Genomic DNA, 15433 nt, shown 5'->3' with positions numbered 1-15433 from the left:
GGCATGTCTGGGATTTTTTTTTTTTTTCAATCCTGCTGTACCAGTGACGCACAGAGCAGAGCTGGCAGGAAGATACCAGGAACTGTTCTCTCAGAGACTCCAGCCCCAGAGCAGAGGTCATGAAAGGCAGTTTAGTCCGAGCGTTCTCTGCCTGTTGTTGCATGACCAGCGTAAGAGGGAGTGTGTTTTAAAGGAACTGGAATGTCTGGAAGGCTGAGGTCGTTCCTCTCTGAGGAAGCCATGGGTTAAGGTTATCCGTGCTTAAATTCATTAACTTAGCCAGCCGGAGACATAAAGACACGTGCCATTTCACCTCCACGCTTACTGGTCTCAGTGCATGGACAATCTGCTTTGTGAAGTGTCGAGGGCATAGTTTTTAGTTACTGCTGAGCAAAGAAAGAGCATAGCTGGCCTGCTCTCTTCAATCCCTGCCTTAAAAAAAAAAAAAAAAGAGCTTGCAAAGAAAGAAGAGCAAAAATCCCACAGTGATGGAAACGATAGTAGAGATTAATGAGGAATGTGGGGCTCTTGCAAATCCTGGGCTTGTAATCATATCTTTGCAGTCAGAGGAGCCAGTGAGAGCCGATTAATTTGTAATCCCTTTGTTCATTTCCTCTGATTGTTTCTGGTCATCATCAGAGAACAGAGACAGTGTTCATAAAGAGCCTCTCTGTCTGGGCTACTGAAGCCTCAAGACCTCTAATGGAGCAAGGTTGGCAACGAGGCAAAATTAACAACGCACCAGTCAGGAGGTGTGGGTGTGCAGGTCCGCTTTATCGATGCGGCTGCGGCTGCCGGCACGCACAAGTGGGCGGACACTCAGGGAATAGTCAAGCAGCAGAGAAGAAAGGGCTGCCCGGGAGGGGGCGGGGCCCAGCATGGCTGCTTCTGAATTGCTTCTCAAGGATGAAAATATGCCGTCTCCAGGTTTTAAAGATGAGAAGGCACTTTCTTAAAAAAATGTTATTATTGTCTACATTTTGAACTAATTTCTTCCTGATCTCCCCAGGTTTATAGACACCCGGTGTGTTAAAAGCCATCCCGGGAAAAGGTTAATGTTGTCTGGCATTTCCGTGAGGGCCCCCCCTTTCAGTCTCACAAAGCTGCTTTTTGTTCCTGGGTCACCCATGGAAGCCAGGACAAAGAGGCGGAGGTAGGGGGCTCAGTAGACGGACGGAGGCAGGTGTAGCTGGAGGCTGAGGATTTTGTCAGGTTGGGTTTAGCACAAAGAAAATAACCTAGGTTTACAAGTTCGGCTGGATTCATTCACCTGGCGTCATCCAGGGTGGCCCATGCTCCCTTGGGAAATAGTACAAATAAGCCGTTCAGCTCTCAGGTGACACTGAAGAGTCCCTGTCCCAGAACAGGTTCTGTCTGTGCCTGAGGGAAAACAGTGAACCGATAAATAATGGGGTCCTGCCCGGACGAGCGCGCGAGGACCTTCCTGTCAGGTGAAGCAGGCGCTGGTTATTTATGAAAGGAGGGTACTTAAGTGCCTATTGAGTGCCCCCAGCCTTAGTTTTCATCACGTGTCAGGGACAGAGATAGAGATAGCCGCTTCACTGAGAGCGCCTGAGGAGAACAGAGGCCTTGTGACTGAGGCCTGAGCCCAGCACGGTGTGTGTACTTAAGCCTGTAAGCAAATGTTGACCTGCCACAGGCTTCCATAACTGCACTGTCTGCAGGGGCCAAGGGGAAGGCAGAAGACAAACAAGTGAGACCATAGGGAGCAGGAAGTTCGCGCCCCCTGAGGAAGCTGAGTCCTGCCTGGCACCTGGAAAGGCAGCAGAGCTTCGGGGCTGTAGGGAGGGTCCGAGAAGGTGGCGGGGTGAACTATTTGATGCTGCGAGAAAGGGTGGAACTGGTTGTGAGGTGCCTCTATGCTGCTGTGAGGAGACGCTGGAGCCTAGCAGGGGGGACATGGCCCAGGGAGCTGTGTCAAGAGGGAACTGACATGAGCTGCCTATGCTTACCTGTTCTCATAGCCACGGACACTTAGTTTTATTTTTTTAACTCCGCTATAATCATATTTAATTGGAATTCTGAGTGTGACAGAAAACTCTCCTTGAGGGAGAAGCTTCTGCGCAGGGAGTACAGTCACAGGCTTGCTGTCCTGAGGGGTGGCTGCAGTTCTGGGGCACAAACCTCCGCATTAAGCATTATCCGGGGGGGGGGGGTCACCGTGGTTGTGCATGTGGCCCAGGCAGGCAGCATGTACTGCCTGAGGGCTCAGCTCAGCTCATCTTGAATCCCTGCTGGTAGGAGTCCAGGCCAGAGTCCCTGACCGAGGTTTATCGCGCTCTCTCGTTTGTCCTTTAACTCACCACTTCTCAGTCGCCTGGAGTGTGTTTTCAAATAATTCACTTCTCAAGACCGGTGAGTGGTGGTAAACTGCACTGAGTTCTTTCATACCTGAGAAAGGTCCTTTGTCCCCGCGTCACAAAGGAAGGGTGCTCTGGCTTGTACGTGGCAGTGAAACAAGAGCGGGAATGACTTAGAAGTGGGGTTTGCAAAGGCTGCCCAGACATTTCCAGAAGTCTGAGAGTGTAAGGTGAGAGGCGTGGCCAAACGAAGAGCAGGTGAGGAGGGGCAGGTCAGCCTAAGCAGAACACCACGTGTAGGTGAGACTGCACTCCGTGCACTGACTGGAGACGAAGGAAGGGAAGGACACAGTGAAACAGCAAGGGCCTTGAAACCGGAAGAGGGATGCTAAAATGTCCCGAGATTAAAGGGAAGTGACCAGGTGAGGAGGGCCGCTGCCCAGGTGTGAACAGAAATGGACGCTGTTCCTTTTGCTGCCAATCACTGCTGCATCTCAACCAGTTAGCTGCAGTCCAGCCTGCCTTCTGCATGCAGCGTGTTAAGCCATTCTTCGCATCAAGATTAGAGCTGCCTTTATACTAAGGGATTGTTGTAGGTGATGCCAAAGCCGTTTCCTGTGCTTGGTGCATAAAATCGTAGCTTTGTGTTTTAGCCTGCCATGTCACCTCCAGAACCTTTCTCAAATTCTTTCCCCCTCTGCCTTCACTTCCACTGCCTGTATCAAGCTGTCATCACTGGGCAGTGAGCTCATAATGGAACTTCGTGCCCCTGGTCTCTCCCTTGCTCCCCTCTTCCACCACCATTCTGTCATTGTCACCAGAAGAAATGTTATCCTGAAAAACAGATGAGTTATCTCACTCTGGTCCTGGTTAAAGATGCCCAGGGCTTCCCTCTGCCATCCAGATAACTCCAGAAGGCTGCATCTTGCACGGTGCCTTATCAGCATTTCCTTCGTTCGGTCCACAAATATTCACTGAATGCCTGTTGTGTGCCGAGTGCTGTTCCAGACCCCAGGGTTACAGCTGTGTGCAGCCTTTTGCCCTCAAGAATGTTTTTCTTGAAGAAGATATGCAATAAAAACCAGTAGAATATATTCACTCTCGCCTGGTAGTGTCGCGTGGGGAAGGAAAGGAGGCTGGTGAGGAAACAGTGACAGCAGTGACAATGTCACTAGGAGGGACTCTCTGAGTATAACTCTGCTGGGAGCTGGGTGGCCAGGTGGGTGTCTAGGGGGACTGTGCACACCTGCAGGGGTCCAGGGAGCAGGAAGTCATGGATGATGGCAAACGGGGTCTTGCATGGTTGTAAGCAAGTATGCTTTTATTCTTTCTGTTGCTGCTGCTGTTTAATTTTGAGATTTATTCTATTTGCAACATTTCTCCTTTTCATTTTCTCCCTCTAAACCCTCTCGTTTACATCTTTCCATTCCTGAAAACCACGGCCCCTTTTTTAATCAATTGTTATTACATGCGTATTTGCATTTATATATGCATGTAGATTTCTAACTACAGCCTGTTGAGTCCACACTCCTTGTATTACATTTTCAGGGCTGACCAATTGGCACTAGACCATACCTGCCCAGGAGGGGGCGGGGCCCAGCACGGGTGCTTCTGAATTGCTTCTCAAGGATGAAAAATACGCCATCTCCAGGTTTTATCATTATCTACATTTGAGCTAACTTCTCCCTCATCTGACAGACTTGATAGTATGCTCTTCCGTGGGGAGGGCCACTCTCCCCTTCCCGACTTTCCTCAGTTGCCTGTAGTTCTTTGCGTGGGGTTCAAGCCTCACAGGCCCCCAACCCCAACCCCGCCCCCATTCCCGCCCCCCACCCCCACACAGTCGGCATGTCCCTTCCTGTCCTTGTTCAGTTCGTGTTTGGGCTGTGATGTTGGTGAGATGTAGCAAGTGTAGCTTCTGGTGTTAGAAGGAGACACCTTCACACAACTCCCCTTCCCCTGGCTCTTAGAATCTTCCTGCCCCCTCTTCCACAATGTCCCGTGAGGCGTAGGAGTGTTTTGTGGACATATTTGAGGTAAATGGTGGAGAGGGAAGGAGTGAGGGGAGGATTTGGGTTACAGTGTCTCTGCTGTCACCCTCCCTTCACAGACTATCTTGGACACACCAAGACATCTGTTTGACACACCAAGGTTCTCGCTGTGGTACCCTAGAACTGGCTATGTAGCCCATGCTGACCTCAAACTCACAGAGGTCTTACCTGCCTGCCTGTGTCTCTGAGTGCTGGGATTAAAGGAGTGCACCAGCACACCCAGAATGCTTCTTTCTTCTTCAGTCTGCAATTCCCAGCAGCTCTGCCTTCCTTGAGGGGAGTGGGGCACCCTCCATGTTCTATGATTCCCATGTACTATGTATACCCATAGTAGGCTATGTGTAAGTAAGCAAAGGATTGGATGAATAAGAGGAGAGAGGGTTTTTTAAACCTCAGTAGCTTTTTAAAGCGTTTTTAAGGTTGGTCCATAGTCTGCAAAGCCTTTCTAACTCTATTCAGCTGTCTTCACACATGGCTGACATGGTATGAATGCTCCTACCACAAGATAGCATCTGTCCCCAAAGTTCTGGGAAGTTGACCCTGTGTTCAACCTGACAAGCAGAATGTTCTGCCAGCTCTGTGCCATGGCCTCTGAATGAACACTGGCTTGTGTACTGGAAGGATCTGGCAAAGCAGGAATGTTCTCGTAAGTAAATCCATTTATCTGTGCATTAGAAGCTCCTTCAGATTACTCAGCAAGTGTCAGCCATTTGACTTTCTTGAGCGCGTCAAGTCACTTGGTAATGACTTGGAGAGATTCAAGAAGCCAGTGAAATTGAAGGCTCCCCCTGCTCCGCCCCTGCCTCTGTGTGATCCCGTACCATACAGACAAGATTCTGTGTAAGCTGCCAACAGGGGCAAGTTCTCCCTCAAATGGGAAAATGTGGACTCTCCACGTAGAAGAGGGATGCAGAAGAGCCTGAAAATGCTAAGCTTAACAGCGTGCAAGATCCTCTCTGCCTGCCTGCCTGTGGTCCCCAGGGCTAAAGCCTTACCGTTCACCGTGTTCCTTCAGACAGCCTGGGATGCTATTGCATCCTCTACAAGATTTCTCTTGGACAATATGGCTAGTGAGAGGAAAAGAGAGGATATGAATCTGTGCAAAGCCAGAGGGCACTGGGAGGGGATGTTCTCTCTCTCTCTCACACACACATACATACACACACACACACGCACGCACGCACGCACACATCTGGACCCCTGCCTCCCAAGTTGGCACCTTCACCCTCTTTTTCGCTTCACTTCCAGGGACAGAGGGGCTCCTTAAAATACTTCATTATCAAAAGTCAGGTATGATGGCTCAGGCCTGTAATTCCAGCATTTGGGAGACAGAAGATTGCTGTTAGTTTGAGGTCAGCTTGGACTACAAAGCAAGACCTTGTCTCCAAAAATAAAGAAAAAGAAAAGGCCCAGAAGTAGAATACTGCCTTATCAGCGTCAGATAACCTTTGTGTGTTGTAGTTCCTCCAGCCATCATTTCTGATTTTATTAATATAGTGGTTTTAATAAAAAGCAGCTACCCGGGTGATTGGTGAGATGGACAACAGTAAACAAGACTGTTAATTACTGTCTCTTCTCAGGGTCAGTCCTTTATTTCCGTCCATGCTCCCTGGTCAGCATTCCTCTGCCCCATTTTTGTCCCCTGATCCATGAAGCTTCTCTCAAAGCCTCCTGCTTGTTCCTCAAGATAAGGAAAACACTTGATAACCTGATAACACAAGCGCCTGCGACGGCTGGCGTAGTGCAGGCTCGCGCTGAGCAAGCACCATTAACTCCGCCGTTCTTTTTCTCTCAGCGCCCATGTGGCAGTCTTCAACAGCAAGCAGACAGATGGGTTTTTAAGAGAGCTTATGCAGAGAAGCAAGGGGCCTCAGACGGAAGGCCTCATCCATGCAAGAGATAGAGTATCGTCCCCTCGGAATGAAAGAAATTTGCTATCGGATAACCTGAGTGTCATTCCCATTGTTAGAACGTTTATTTACACAGTGCAGAAGTCCAGATTGCCACAGCGGTAGTGAAGTCCAGGTGCCAATGTGAATAGAAAACAAACCCCTAACTACAGATACGGCTGCTCTGACGTCCCCACTGAGAAGCCGCACAGATGGAAAGCAGCAAAGTGGTAACACTTCTTTTGTAAGACCCTGTCCCAGGCAACTGACTGCAAGGTGATGGGTAAGGTGCTTTGTTGATAAAAGGAGACACTGAGGCTGAAGCAAACCAGGTCTCCTGCTAGAGATGCAAAAAGTCAACTATTTCAGTGCTCTGCCGATGAAAATGATTTTTATTCTTTTCCTCAAGAACCAAAAAGAAAAGTAGGGAGGGTCCTCTGAGCTCATGCACAGCTCAAAGAAGAGTACTGATGCTTATAAGAAAGGCGGAGGCGACGAACAGAATAAGGAAAGAAAACATGAGATCCACGTTGGCAGCTACACAGAGTCGGGTTTGAGAGGAAGAGCTGGAAACGTGGCCCCTTGCGTTTGAGAAGCAAGCCAGCAAAATGACTTGGAAGAACGGTGCAGCCATGATGTCAGAAGTGACGGCAGTCCATCTGGCCAGAGGGCCTCAGCTGCAGGGTTCGGGCACAAGGGCTAGAGGACAGGAGACCTCAGAGCAGCGGATGGTAGAGATCTTCTGTGAACGCAGGGCCACAGAACCGGACCCCGTGAGAGTGACCCCCCCCCCCCCCCCCAGAATGAGCCCTCTCCAAGGGAAGAGCAGAAGTAACGCTGCGTGCCTGAGCTCTGGGAGCTCAGAAGAGGGATGAGACCAAACTGAGTGATGGATATTTTAAAAAATATGACCATGATGCATTGAATTGAGAGACTGTTTCTAAAATGAAAAATTACCTGAACCCTTGCTGAGTAGAAGAGAACATCTTGAATGTTGCAAAGGTTTGTTGAGGTGATGCCAGGTCTGCAGGACAGCCCATGTAGTCTGACTGGCTGGTTGGAAGAGAGCTAGCCGCATCCCACTTGTCCCTCTCAGCCAATTGCAGTGTCTAATACCCTACTTTTCTGGCAGAGATGTCATTGGTATGTTTCTGTTTGCTCAGTGCATTGAATTGTTCATATTGTTCCTCAGACCTTGAGAGGGCTGGACAGAGAGCCCAAGAAGAGAAAGGAGTAATGGGATGGGGTTGAGGGTACTGTGGGAAAGGAGGTAGCAAGCCAGGAATGCACATCAAATCTGACAGGGTGGCCCTTCGGCTCCAGCTTTCATAGACTGAGGTATGGCTTTGTCCCCGTGGCTACCCAGGAAGGAGGCCAACTCAGCAAATGTGACTAGCTGAATCAGATTGTCACATCTGCTATGTCCAAGTCTTGGGTGGAGCACTGGAAAAATGGGCTTGACTCAAATGGCCAGTTAAACTTTCCACTGGCAGAGACTGAATTAAAAGCTTAAAGAAAGGAAATATTTCCATTTGAGGAGTTTGGTTTTTAATGAAATAAAACATTTACTGACATAAGATTCACGGAATCATGGGAAAGTGGTTAATTGAGTTTCGTGGTGTCGTTCTTGGCACTTGGTGCCAGCTTAAAGCCTTGGGGTGTATTTGGGGCCATAGAGGCCAGTCACACCTCTGAGCTCTATGGATCTTTCTTTCAGTTCCAGGGGCTCCTGGCAGGAGCCAGAACAAAGGCAATTCCTGCAGAGTCACCATGAAACTAATAAGAGTTTCATCTGCTGAACAGTGTGCAGCAAAGAACCATTTGAGGGAATGCCAGTCCCCGTGTGTGGCAAGCCTTCCCGCCCTGACCCTGTGGGCTACTGGAATAGAGAGGTGGCTGTCATTGAGTCCCAGCTTTTCAGCCAACCCCCTGGGAACAGACACACATTAGAATCTGTGTGGGAGGGAGAGTCAGGGACAGGTCACAGGAGGAGGAAGAGCCCTCGCGATTCACATCCGGGTCCGTAGCTAGTTCAGGTCTGTGGTGCCGTTAAGTGAGTTACAAAAGCTTTGTGATTTTCTGAGCTTATTGGGGTTTGGAGCTGTGACTAAGGAACCACCGCCTCTTGTCCCTTACCTTGTCTGTGTGGTGCACCCCGGGTAAGGGCTGTGCCTCCTCTTGTTTCCGGCTCTCCAGCCTAGATCTTGGCTCTGCAGCATTTGGAGGAGGGTTTGAGCCCATTGGCTGCAGGGAACACCCAACAAAAGACACTCCCACACTGACCCCTGACCTCTCCCAAGGCAAGGGGCTGGCCTCACTTAGGTGAAGCTAATTGGTCATATAGAAAGGTCTGCATCAACACAGCCAAAAGAATGTGTAGATTTTATCACCTCCAGAGAATAAGAAAGCATCCTACAAGAGTTTGGACAGACAGGTGACTGAAATAGTTGTCATACAGGAAGGCCTAGGGTAGGCCCAGTCTCAAAGGTTAGAGAGAATTACCTATCAGCTCAGAGGCCTGAGCATTCCTACCAAGGGGAACAGGAGTGTGCTCCGGACCCAGGACCTCTGGCCAAGCCACGGAGTTCCCGCCAGATGGTCACCTCCTCCCCCAGAATTAAAGATGGTGCATTGCACCTATGTAGCTTTCCTACTGGAGACAGCCCTGGGTCTTGTGCTGTGGATTACAGCAGCATAAACTGCCAGAAATTAGGGAAGATTCCAGATGACAGGCTCACAGAGAGAGAAAACGGAAGGAAGGAAAAAAGGCAGGCAGGCGAGCGAGGGTCCCTGGAAGTAGTTGAGAAGAGAGTCACGCTCAAGTGTGGTATTTCCTGTGTTGTCAAGAATGCCAGCACTTCACAGCCTGTGCCCAGCCTCCACGGTGTGTCCTGTTCCTGCTGGCCAGCCTGAGAGCACCAGCTTTAGGCAGCTCCTGCGGAGGGCCAGGACGTTCTCACGCTCATCCACAAGCAAAGGCCCTGGAGACACCCTGCCCCTCCCCCCCCCCCTGTCAAAGTTCCCAAACCTCAGAGTACTATGGGGGTCACCAGGCCAGATGGCGCCAAGCCCTGACGGCATGGTGGCAAACCTCAGGCACTGCGCCCAGGCGTGAAGAAAAGTGTGAAATTCACAAGCGAATCTTGTAGATGCTGCTCGTAGGAAGTCGATTGCTCTCCTTCCATGGTGTGTGTGTGTGTGTGTGTGTGTGTGTGTGTGTGTACACACATGCGTGCATGCACACACGTGCTTTGTTCATACAGAGACTTCTTTTTAATTGTGTTTGTGTGAGGATATAGGCATGTAAGCTCAGGTATCTGCAGAGGCCAGAGGTGTCAGAGCCTCTGGAACTGGAATTGCGGACAGCTGGGAACTTCTGTGTACACGCTGGGAACTGGGCTCGGGTTCCCTGCAAGATCAGGACACGCTATTAACCACTCAGCCATCTTCCCCTATTCCGATGGGTTTTTCCCCCCATTCTACTGAAGTATAATTTACACATAACAAATGTTAGTTTTTAAAATATACTTCCGGGGGCTGGAGAGATGGCTCAGCGGTTAAGAGCACTGACTGCTCTTCCAGAGGCCATGAGTTCAATTCCCAGCAACCACATGGTGGCCCACAACCATCTCTAATGTGATCTGTGCCCTCCTCTGGCCTGCAGGTGTACATGTAGGCAGAGCACTGTATACACAATAAATAAATAAATCTTTAAAAAAAAAATAAAATATACTTCCATGCGTTCTCACTATTGAAACTTATACACATGCCACACTGCAGCCCATGGGCTATGCCTGCCTCCCAACCTGGTTTTGTTTTAAACCCTATCAGTGGCATAAAAAACACAGAGCTTGCATGTAGCCCACACAGACAAAAATATTTGCTGTTGGCTCTTCACAGGGAAAAGCATGGGCATTGGACACACTGCTTCTCTCAGCTCTCTCTGGCCTTTTACCGGTGCCCCGCTTCCCCTGCAGCACCCACTGATCTCCTCCCTGACATGCAGTCCTTCACCTTTCTAGGGTCTTCCATAAATGAAATCATACCGTCTGTCACCTTTTGTGTCTGGCTTCTTTCGCTTGCAGTGCTTTGAGACTCGCTCTCGGGGCTCTGGCATCTACAAGTTCTTTGTTCCTTTGTTCCGTTCTTTCTGTGCCGTGTGCTCTCCCATTAGAGGCCTAGTTCCCCTCCTGAGAGGGTAGACTGCCCCCCTTACGCCATAGTCATGTACAACATGGTGGTCGACGCCCGGAGCCCAGGACTGCGCACTCTGACTGCCTGTTCGTTGTCTCTGCAGGCATGAACAACCGGGAGGTGCTGGAGCAGGTGGAGAGAGGCTACCGGATGCCCTGCCCACAGGACTGCCCCATCTCCCTGCACGAGCTCATGATCCACTGCTGGAAAAAGGATCCGGAAGAGCGCCCCACTTTCGAGTATTTGCAGGGTTTCCTGGAGGACTACTTTACCGCCACAGAGCCCCAGTACCAGCCCGGTGAAAACCTGTGAGAGAGCGCGCGCGCTTCAGAGACCTCTTCCCAGAGGCCTCCCCACCCCTCCCCATTAGCTTCCAGTTCTGTAGCCAGCTGCCCCTGAGCAGCGAGAACCGTCCAGGATCAGATTGCATGTGACTCTGAAGCTGACGAACTTCATGGCCCTCATTAATGACACCTGTCCCCCTGTCCGAACCTCCTCTGTGAACCATCCAAGACAGAACCGTGTTATTTCTCAGACTTGGGAATGCATTGTATCGATGTCATGTCAAAGGCCAAACCTCTGTTCAGTGTAAATAGCTGCTCCCGTGCCAACAATCCTAGTGCTTTCCTTTTCTAAAAAAAAAAAAAAAAATGCAAATCCTATGTGATTTTAACTCTGTCTTCACCTGATTCAACTAAAAAAAAAAAAAAGTATTATTTTCCAAAAGTGGCCTCTTTGTCTAAAACAATAAAATTTTTTTTCATGTTTTAACAAAAAAGCGATCAGGACAGGTGGTTTATTTTTTTTTCTTTTTTTATACATATGAATGTATAAAAATATAAACATAATTTTCCTGTACATACACCATGTGGGTGCTACCATGGAGACTGTGGCCAGTGTAGGCCATGTAGCTACAGGAGCTGAGTGAGGATCACTGCAGAAGCCTGCCGTCAGAGCGCTGGTGCCATGCCGAAAGCTGGGGGCCTCATTTTTTGACTTCTACAAAAGCATGGTCCCCCCCCCTCCTTCCTTTGGATTGCACTTCTCTTGATTCCTAGTCATGCCTGTAGATTGTTGCCCATGTGACTTTTTTCAGGTCCTTGAGCTGAGTTCACAAGTTTTATTACCAGTTTTTGCTCCAGCGTACTGTGATTTCATTCCTGAACCGCAGGAGTTGAGCGTGTTTTCAGCCATCAGCCAGCCAGGCCCTCCACTCGAGCTTCGAGGCAGAGACCGCACTAGCTTCCTGTATAAATATGAATGCTGGAGTGTTTCAGATGTTCTTCTTTTATTTAATAAATCTTGTAACCACATTTAAATGGTCTGAACCCATAGCATTGTAGTCATGACAACCTACTAAAGTTCTCTCATGCAACTAAAAATTACGGAGAAGGCAAGGGTGTAGGGTTTGTACGTGTCCCGTTGTAAAATCGGTGTTTTAATGTCCTGTCCTGCTAACAAATGACTCGGTGTCAGGAGTACTCCATTAAAGAACTATGCACTGCTTTACATTTCATGGGAGTGCACACACACGAAAAAAAAGTATTACATTTTTAGTTGCTGTTTGTACCAACCTTAAATTACATATGTTTAACAACAACAAGTCAATTCCTTTTTCTATTGAGTTTTTTAATACTGAATAGCAACTCTGAAGTCTTAATTCCCTTTTTGTTAATGATTTATTTGTGAGTTTACATTTTTAAATTGTTTAACTTTCTTAATTTAGTAATTAAAAAGAGAGCATTTTACATTTGAAAAAACATTTTTGTTCATTTGTGTGCATCACAGAAGGTACCCTAGGCGTCCTGTGACATATCTGTCCCACACCAGATGGCGCAGAATCACCTGGTGGATTGGGCCACTGGGCAGCGGTTTTCAAGTGACAGAAACATTCAGAACATCTGGGGACACCCTCCCCACCAAAAGGCAGAGTGACTGTGGCTCACTCAAGATGTTAAAAGCAAAACTGGCCCTACCTGAGCACTGTGGTTTAGCCAACAGTTTAGTCTCTAGCTGGTTTTTACTGTCTTGTTTCATAAAGGAGACAGTAGTCTGTGTTTATCTGGAGTCATAAATACATTTTCAAGGATCCCTCTGCTTCTACGGTGAGGTTGCCAAGCAGCAGACAGTGTGGTGTAGTGGGAAGGGCGGTGGGTGGGCTGGGTAGCATCTACCTGAGCCGCCGCCTGCACCTCCCCTGCAGGCCAGTGTGTGTGGAGGGAGGAGACCAGATGCGCTCGCAGCTCCTTGCAGCCCTGTCTTGTTAAGGCTCCAAGGCCACTGTGTCAGATGGAGCCACTTAAGGAGGAAAATCGTTTTATTGTTGCTGAAATGACGTTTATCTTTAGAAAAGATTTTTAGCATTTGGTGGTAAAAAGGATAAGACTTTTTAAGTTAAAACTTAACTGTTTTGGATATGAATACTGCTGATGGAACTTCAAAGATTTATTAGGTACAATTTTTATCGCATCAGGCTAATCAAGTTTAATACTCAAGTCCCAAAAGGTAAATTTGTACATAGTCCCTGGAAGAATTTTGTTTTGACTCACTGAAAAGTCCAAAAGAGAAACTTTTTTTTTTTTTTTTTGATTTTTTGAGACAGGGTCTCTGTGTTAACCTTGGCTGTCCTGGACTTGCTTTGTAGACCAGGCTGACCTTGAACTCACAGGAATCCGCCTGCCTCTACTTCCCAAGTGCTGGGATTAAAGGCGTGTGCCACCAACCCAGCTAAGAAACTTATTTTTAAGCAGGAATTCTTTGAGAATGGAAAAAAAAAGTATTTGCTTTTTAATTTTATATAGCTTTTAATTTCATCAAGTGAGTTCACTGCAGATTCTTGTATATAAAGGAAAACTAAGGACACAGGTCAACCTGAGGGCACTCTTACCCTCAGGGCACTCCAGAACCCTGGAGCATTCTGGAATGTGAAGACGAAGAAGAAATGCAACCAGGGGGAAATCAGAAGTGTCCAGGCTTTTCTAAGAGTCCAGTGTGCTTTTGAGAGCTAGCCCCGAGGTCACCTTAGCGAGTCCCAATCCCCACCCAGAAGCCTCTGCCTCACAAGTGAAGGGGTTGGGGTCAGGGACCTAAGTTGCTTACCAGGAAGTTCCCTTATTACAAAAGAAAAATACCATTTACTGTTAAGCAGGTGAAAACAGTTTTGTTGTTGTTGTTTGGGGATGAGGGGGCTTGTTGGTTGGATGGTTGGTTCGTTTTTTATTTTTATTTTTATTTTTATTTTTATTTTATTTTATTTTTTTTTTTTATTTTTATTTTTTTTTTTTTTTTTTTGGTAACCCAGAATGAGGACCTAAGTATTTATTCTCTTATTCTCTATGAGAGCCTCCACCTGGCAGTTGCTCAGCTTACACTGGATGCCTTCCCAATAAACTATTTTCACTCTTTAAAAAAAAAAAAAATCAAAAACAAAGCTGACTGGAGAAGTCCATCCTCACAGTTTCCATAGGAGTAAATGTTGAGGGAAAGATTCAAGTCCCCTGCATCGCCATGGCACCTCACATTCAGGCTGTGGTACTGAGGGACCTGATAGGGCAGTGCTAGATGCCAGGTCCCCTGTGTCACAGCATCAACCTGGCGGACTTTAAAGGCCCCGCCTTGGTGAGAACAGGAGGCAACCGTGATCCCTCAGAACCTGCCGCACGACTCACGGTTTCCAGACATCTGGAGGTGTTTACTCACCTAGAGACCAACAGGAACCCTTCTGTAGCTAAGTCTTGGCAGCAGAGGATTTTTTTTTTTTTTTTTAAAGAGCACCAGAGCTACAGAATTTTTCTCTGCAGTGTCCCACGGGACTATAACAGCACCTGCCGTATTAATTGGAACGGTTCTTCCGTGGGAAGGTAAGCTGCTCAGCAGTGTGCCTAGGAGAAAAGCGCCACAGCTTTGCCGCAGAACGGACGATATGTTCGTCGTGACGTGGAGCAAGTGCACAGGTCAGGCGTTTCCTAACAAGCTGTATTTGAGGAAAATGGTGTCTGGTCAATTCCGAAAGATATTTTAATAGATTCCGGTGGCTTTGGTTGGCTTTCTTTCCACTGCATGTTAGACTGTGAGGTTCAGATAGGCTAATGTCAGAAATGCACTACTTTCTGGAGGGAAGAGGGAGAGAAGGAAGGGGATTGGCTTTGATCCTGAAAGGGTTAAAAGCAGCTCACAGCATCGTTACCTGGGTTTTTTTTTTTTTTTAAATTCTCAAATGTAGATTCTAACTCCATAGAACATAATGAAAACTAATGCCTTTAGTATCTTTAAAATACCAAATGAACCTTCATAACTGGTGTTTTATGTCAATACTCTGAGAAGTTTTGTGACAAACATCCAAAACATATTTACCCGGTATGCAAAATGCACAGAATCCCATGGGGGAGGACATGGGGACCAATATCCTTATTTTAAATTAAAAACAGGGGCATAGAGCTAAGAGGTAGAGTACTTGACTTGTATGCCTGAGGTCCTGAGTTCACTCTCTAACACACACACACATGTGCACACATGTGCACGTGCGGGCACACACACCACATCCTAAAGGTTAAAATATAAGTAAGTGGTTTGTGATTATGTAGGAACTTCCCCACGAGAAGGCAATGCTTGACAAATGACTGCTCGCCCAACAGCCGGAACAACATACTCCTCTCCTGAGCCCTCAGAACTCGTGTCACCACAGGTGTCACACCCTCAGTGTGTTAGTACCACTGCTCTTCTTTCACTGCATTTTCCTGTGGCAGGCTGAGTGCTCCTCAAGACCAGAAACTGCCAGGCATTTTTACTTTCCTCTCCTTCACCTGGAGCAACAGTAGACCCCTGGCGGATGTGGGGCTGGCGCATGAGTGGATGGGGAAATGGATGCTGCCCACCACCCACTGGGGTAATGGTTTGTCATCAAATGACACTCTTGTCTAGGAGCCTGCATGCAGCATGCTGCCTCAGCACCAGCCTTGCCTGTTACGATGTGCAGTCT

The 15433-nt window shown here is 48.0% G+C and overlaps 1 protein-coding gene across 5 annotated transcripts in view; it reads left to right on the top strand.

Annotated features, from left to right (window-relative positions):
- Positions 1-11235, top strand: part of Fyn (FYN proto-oncogene, Src family tyrosine kinase) — a 192833-nt gene extending 181598 nt beyond the window's left edge. For all 5 annotated transcript variants that reach the window (XM_051164531.1, XM_051164535.1, XM_051164530.1 and 2 more), the window contains one exon: positions 10559-11235. In XM_051164531.1, the coding sequence (XP_051020488.1) occupies positions 10559-10767 (209 nt within the window). In that variant the 3' untranslated portion in view covers positions 10768-11235. The remainder of the gene's footprint in view (positions 1-10558) is intronic.
- Positions 11236-15433: the final 4198 nt, after the last annotated feature.

Source organism: Acomys russatus, chromosome 21 (assembly GCF_903995435.1).
Source record: "Acomys russatus chromosome 21, mAcoRus1.1, whole genome shotgun sequence".
NCBI classification, from domain to species: Eukaryota; Metazoa; Chordata; class Mammalia; order Rodentia; family Muridae; genus Acomys; species Acomys russatus.
This window is presented reverse-complemented; position numbering and strand designations above follow the sequence as displayed.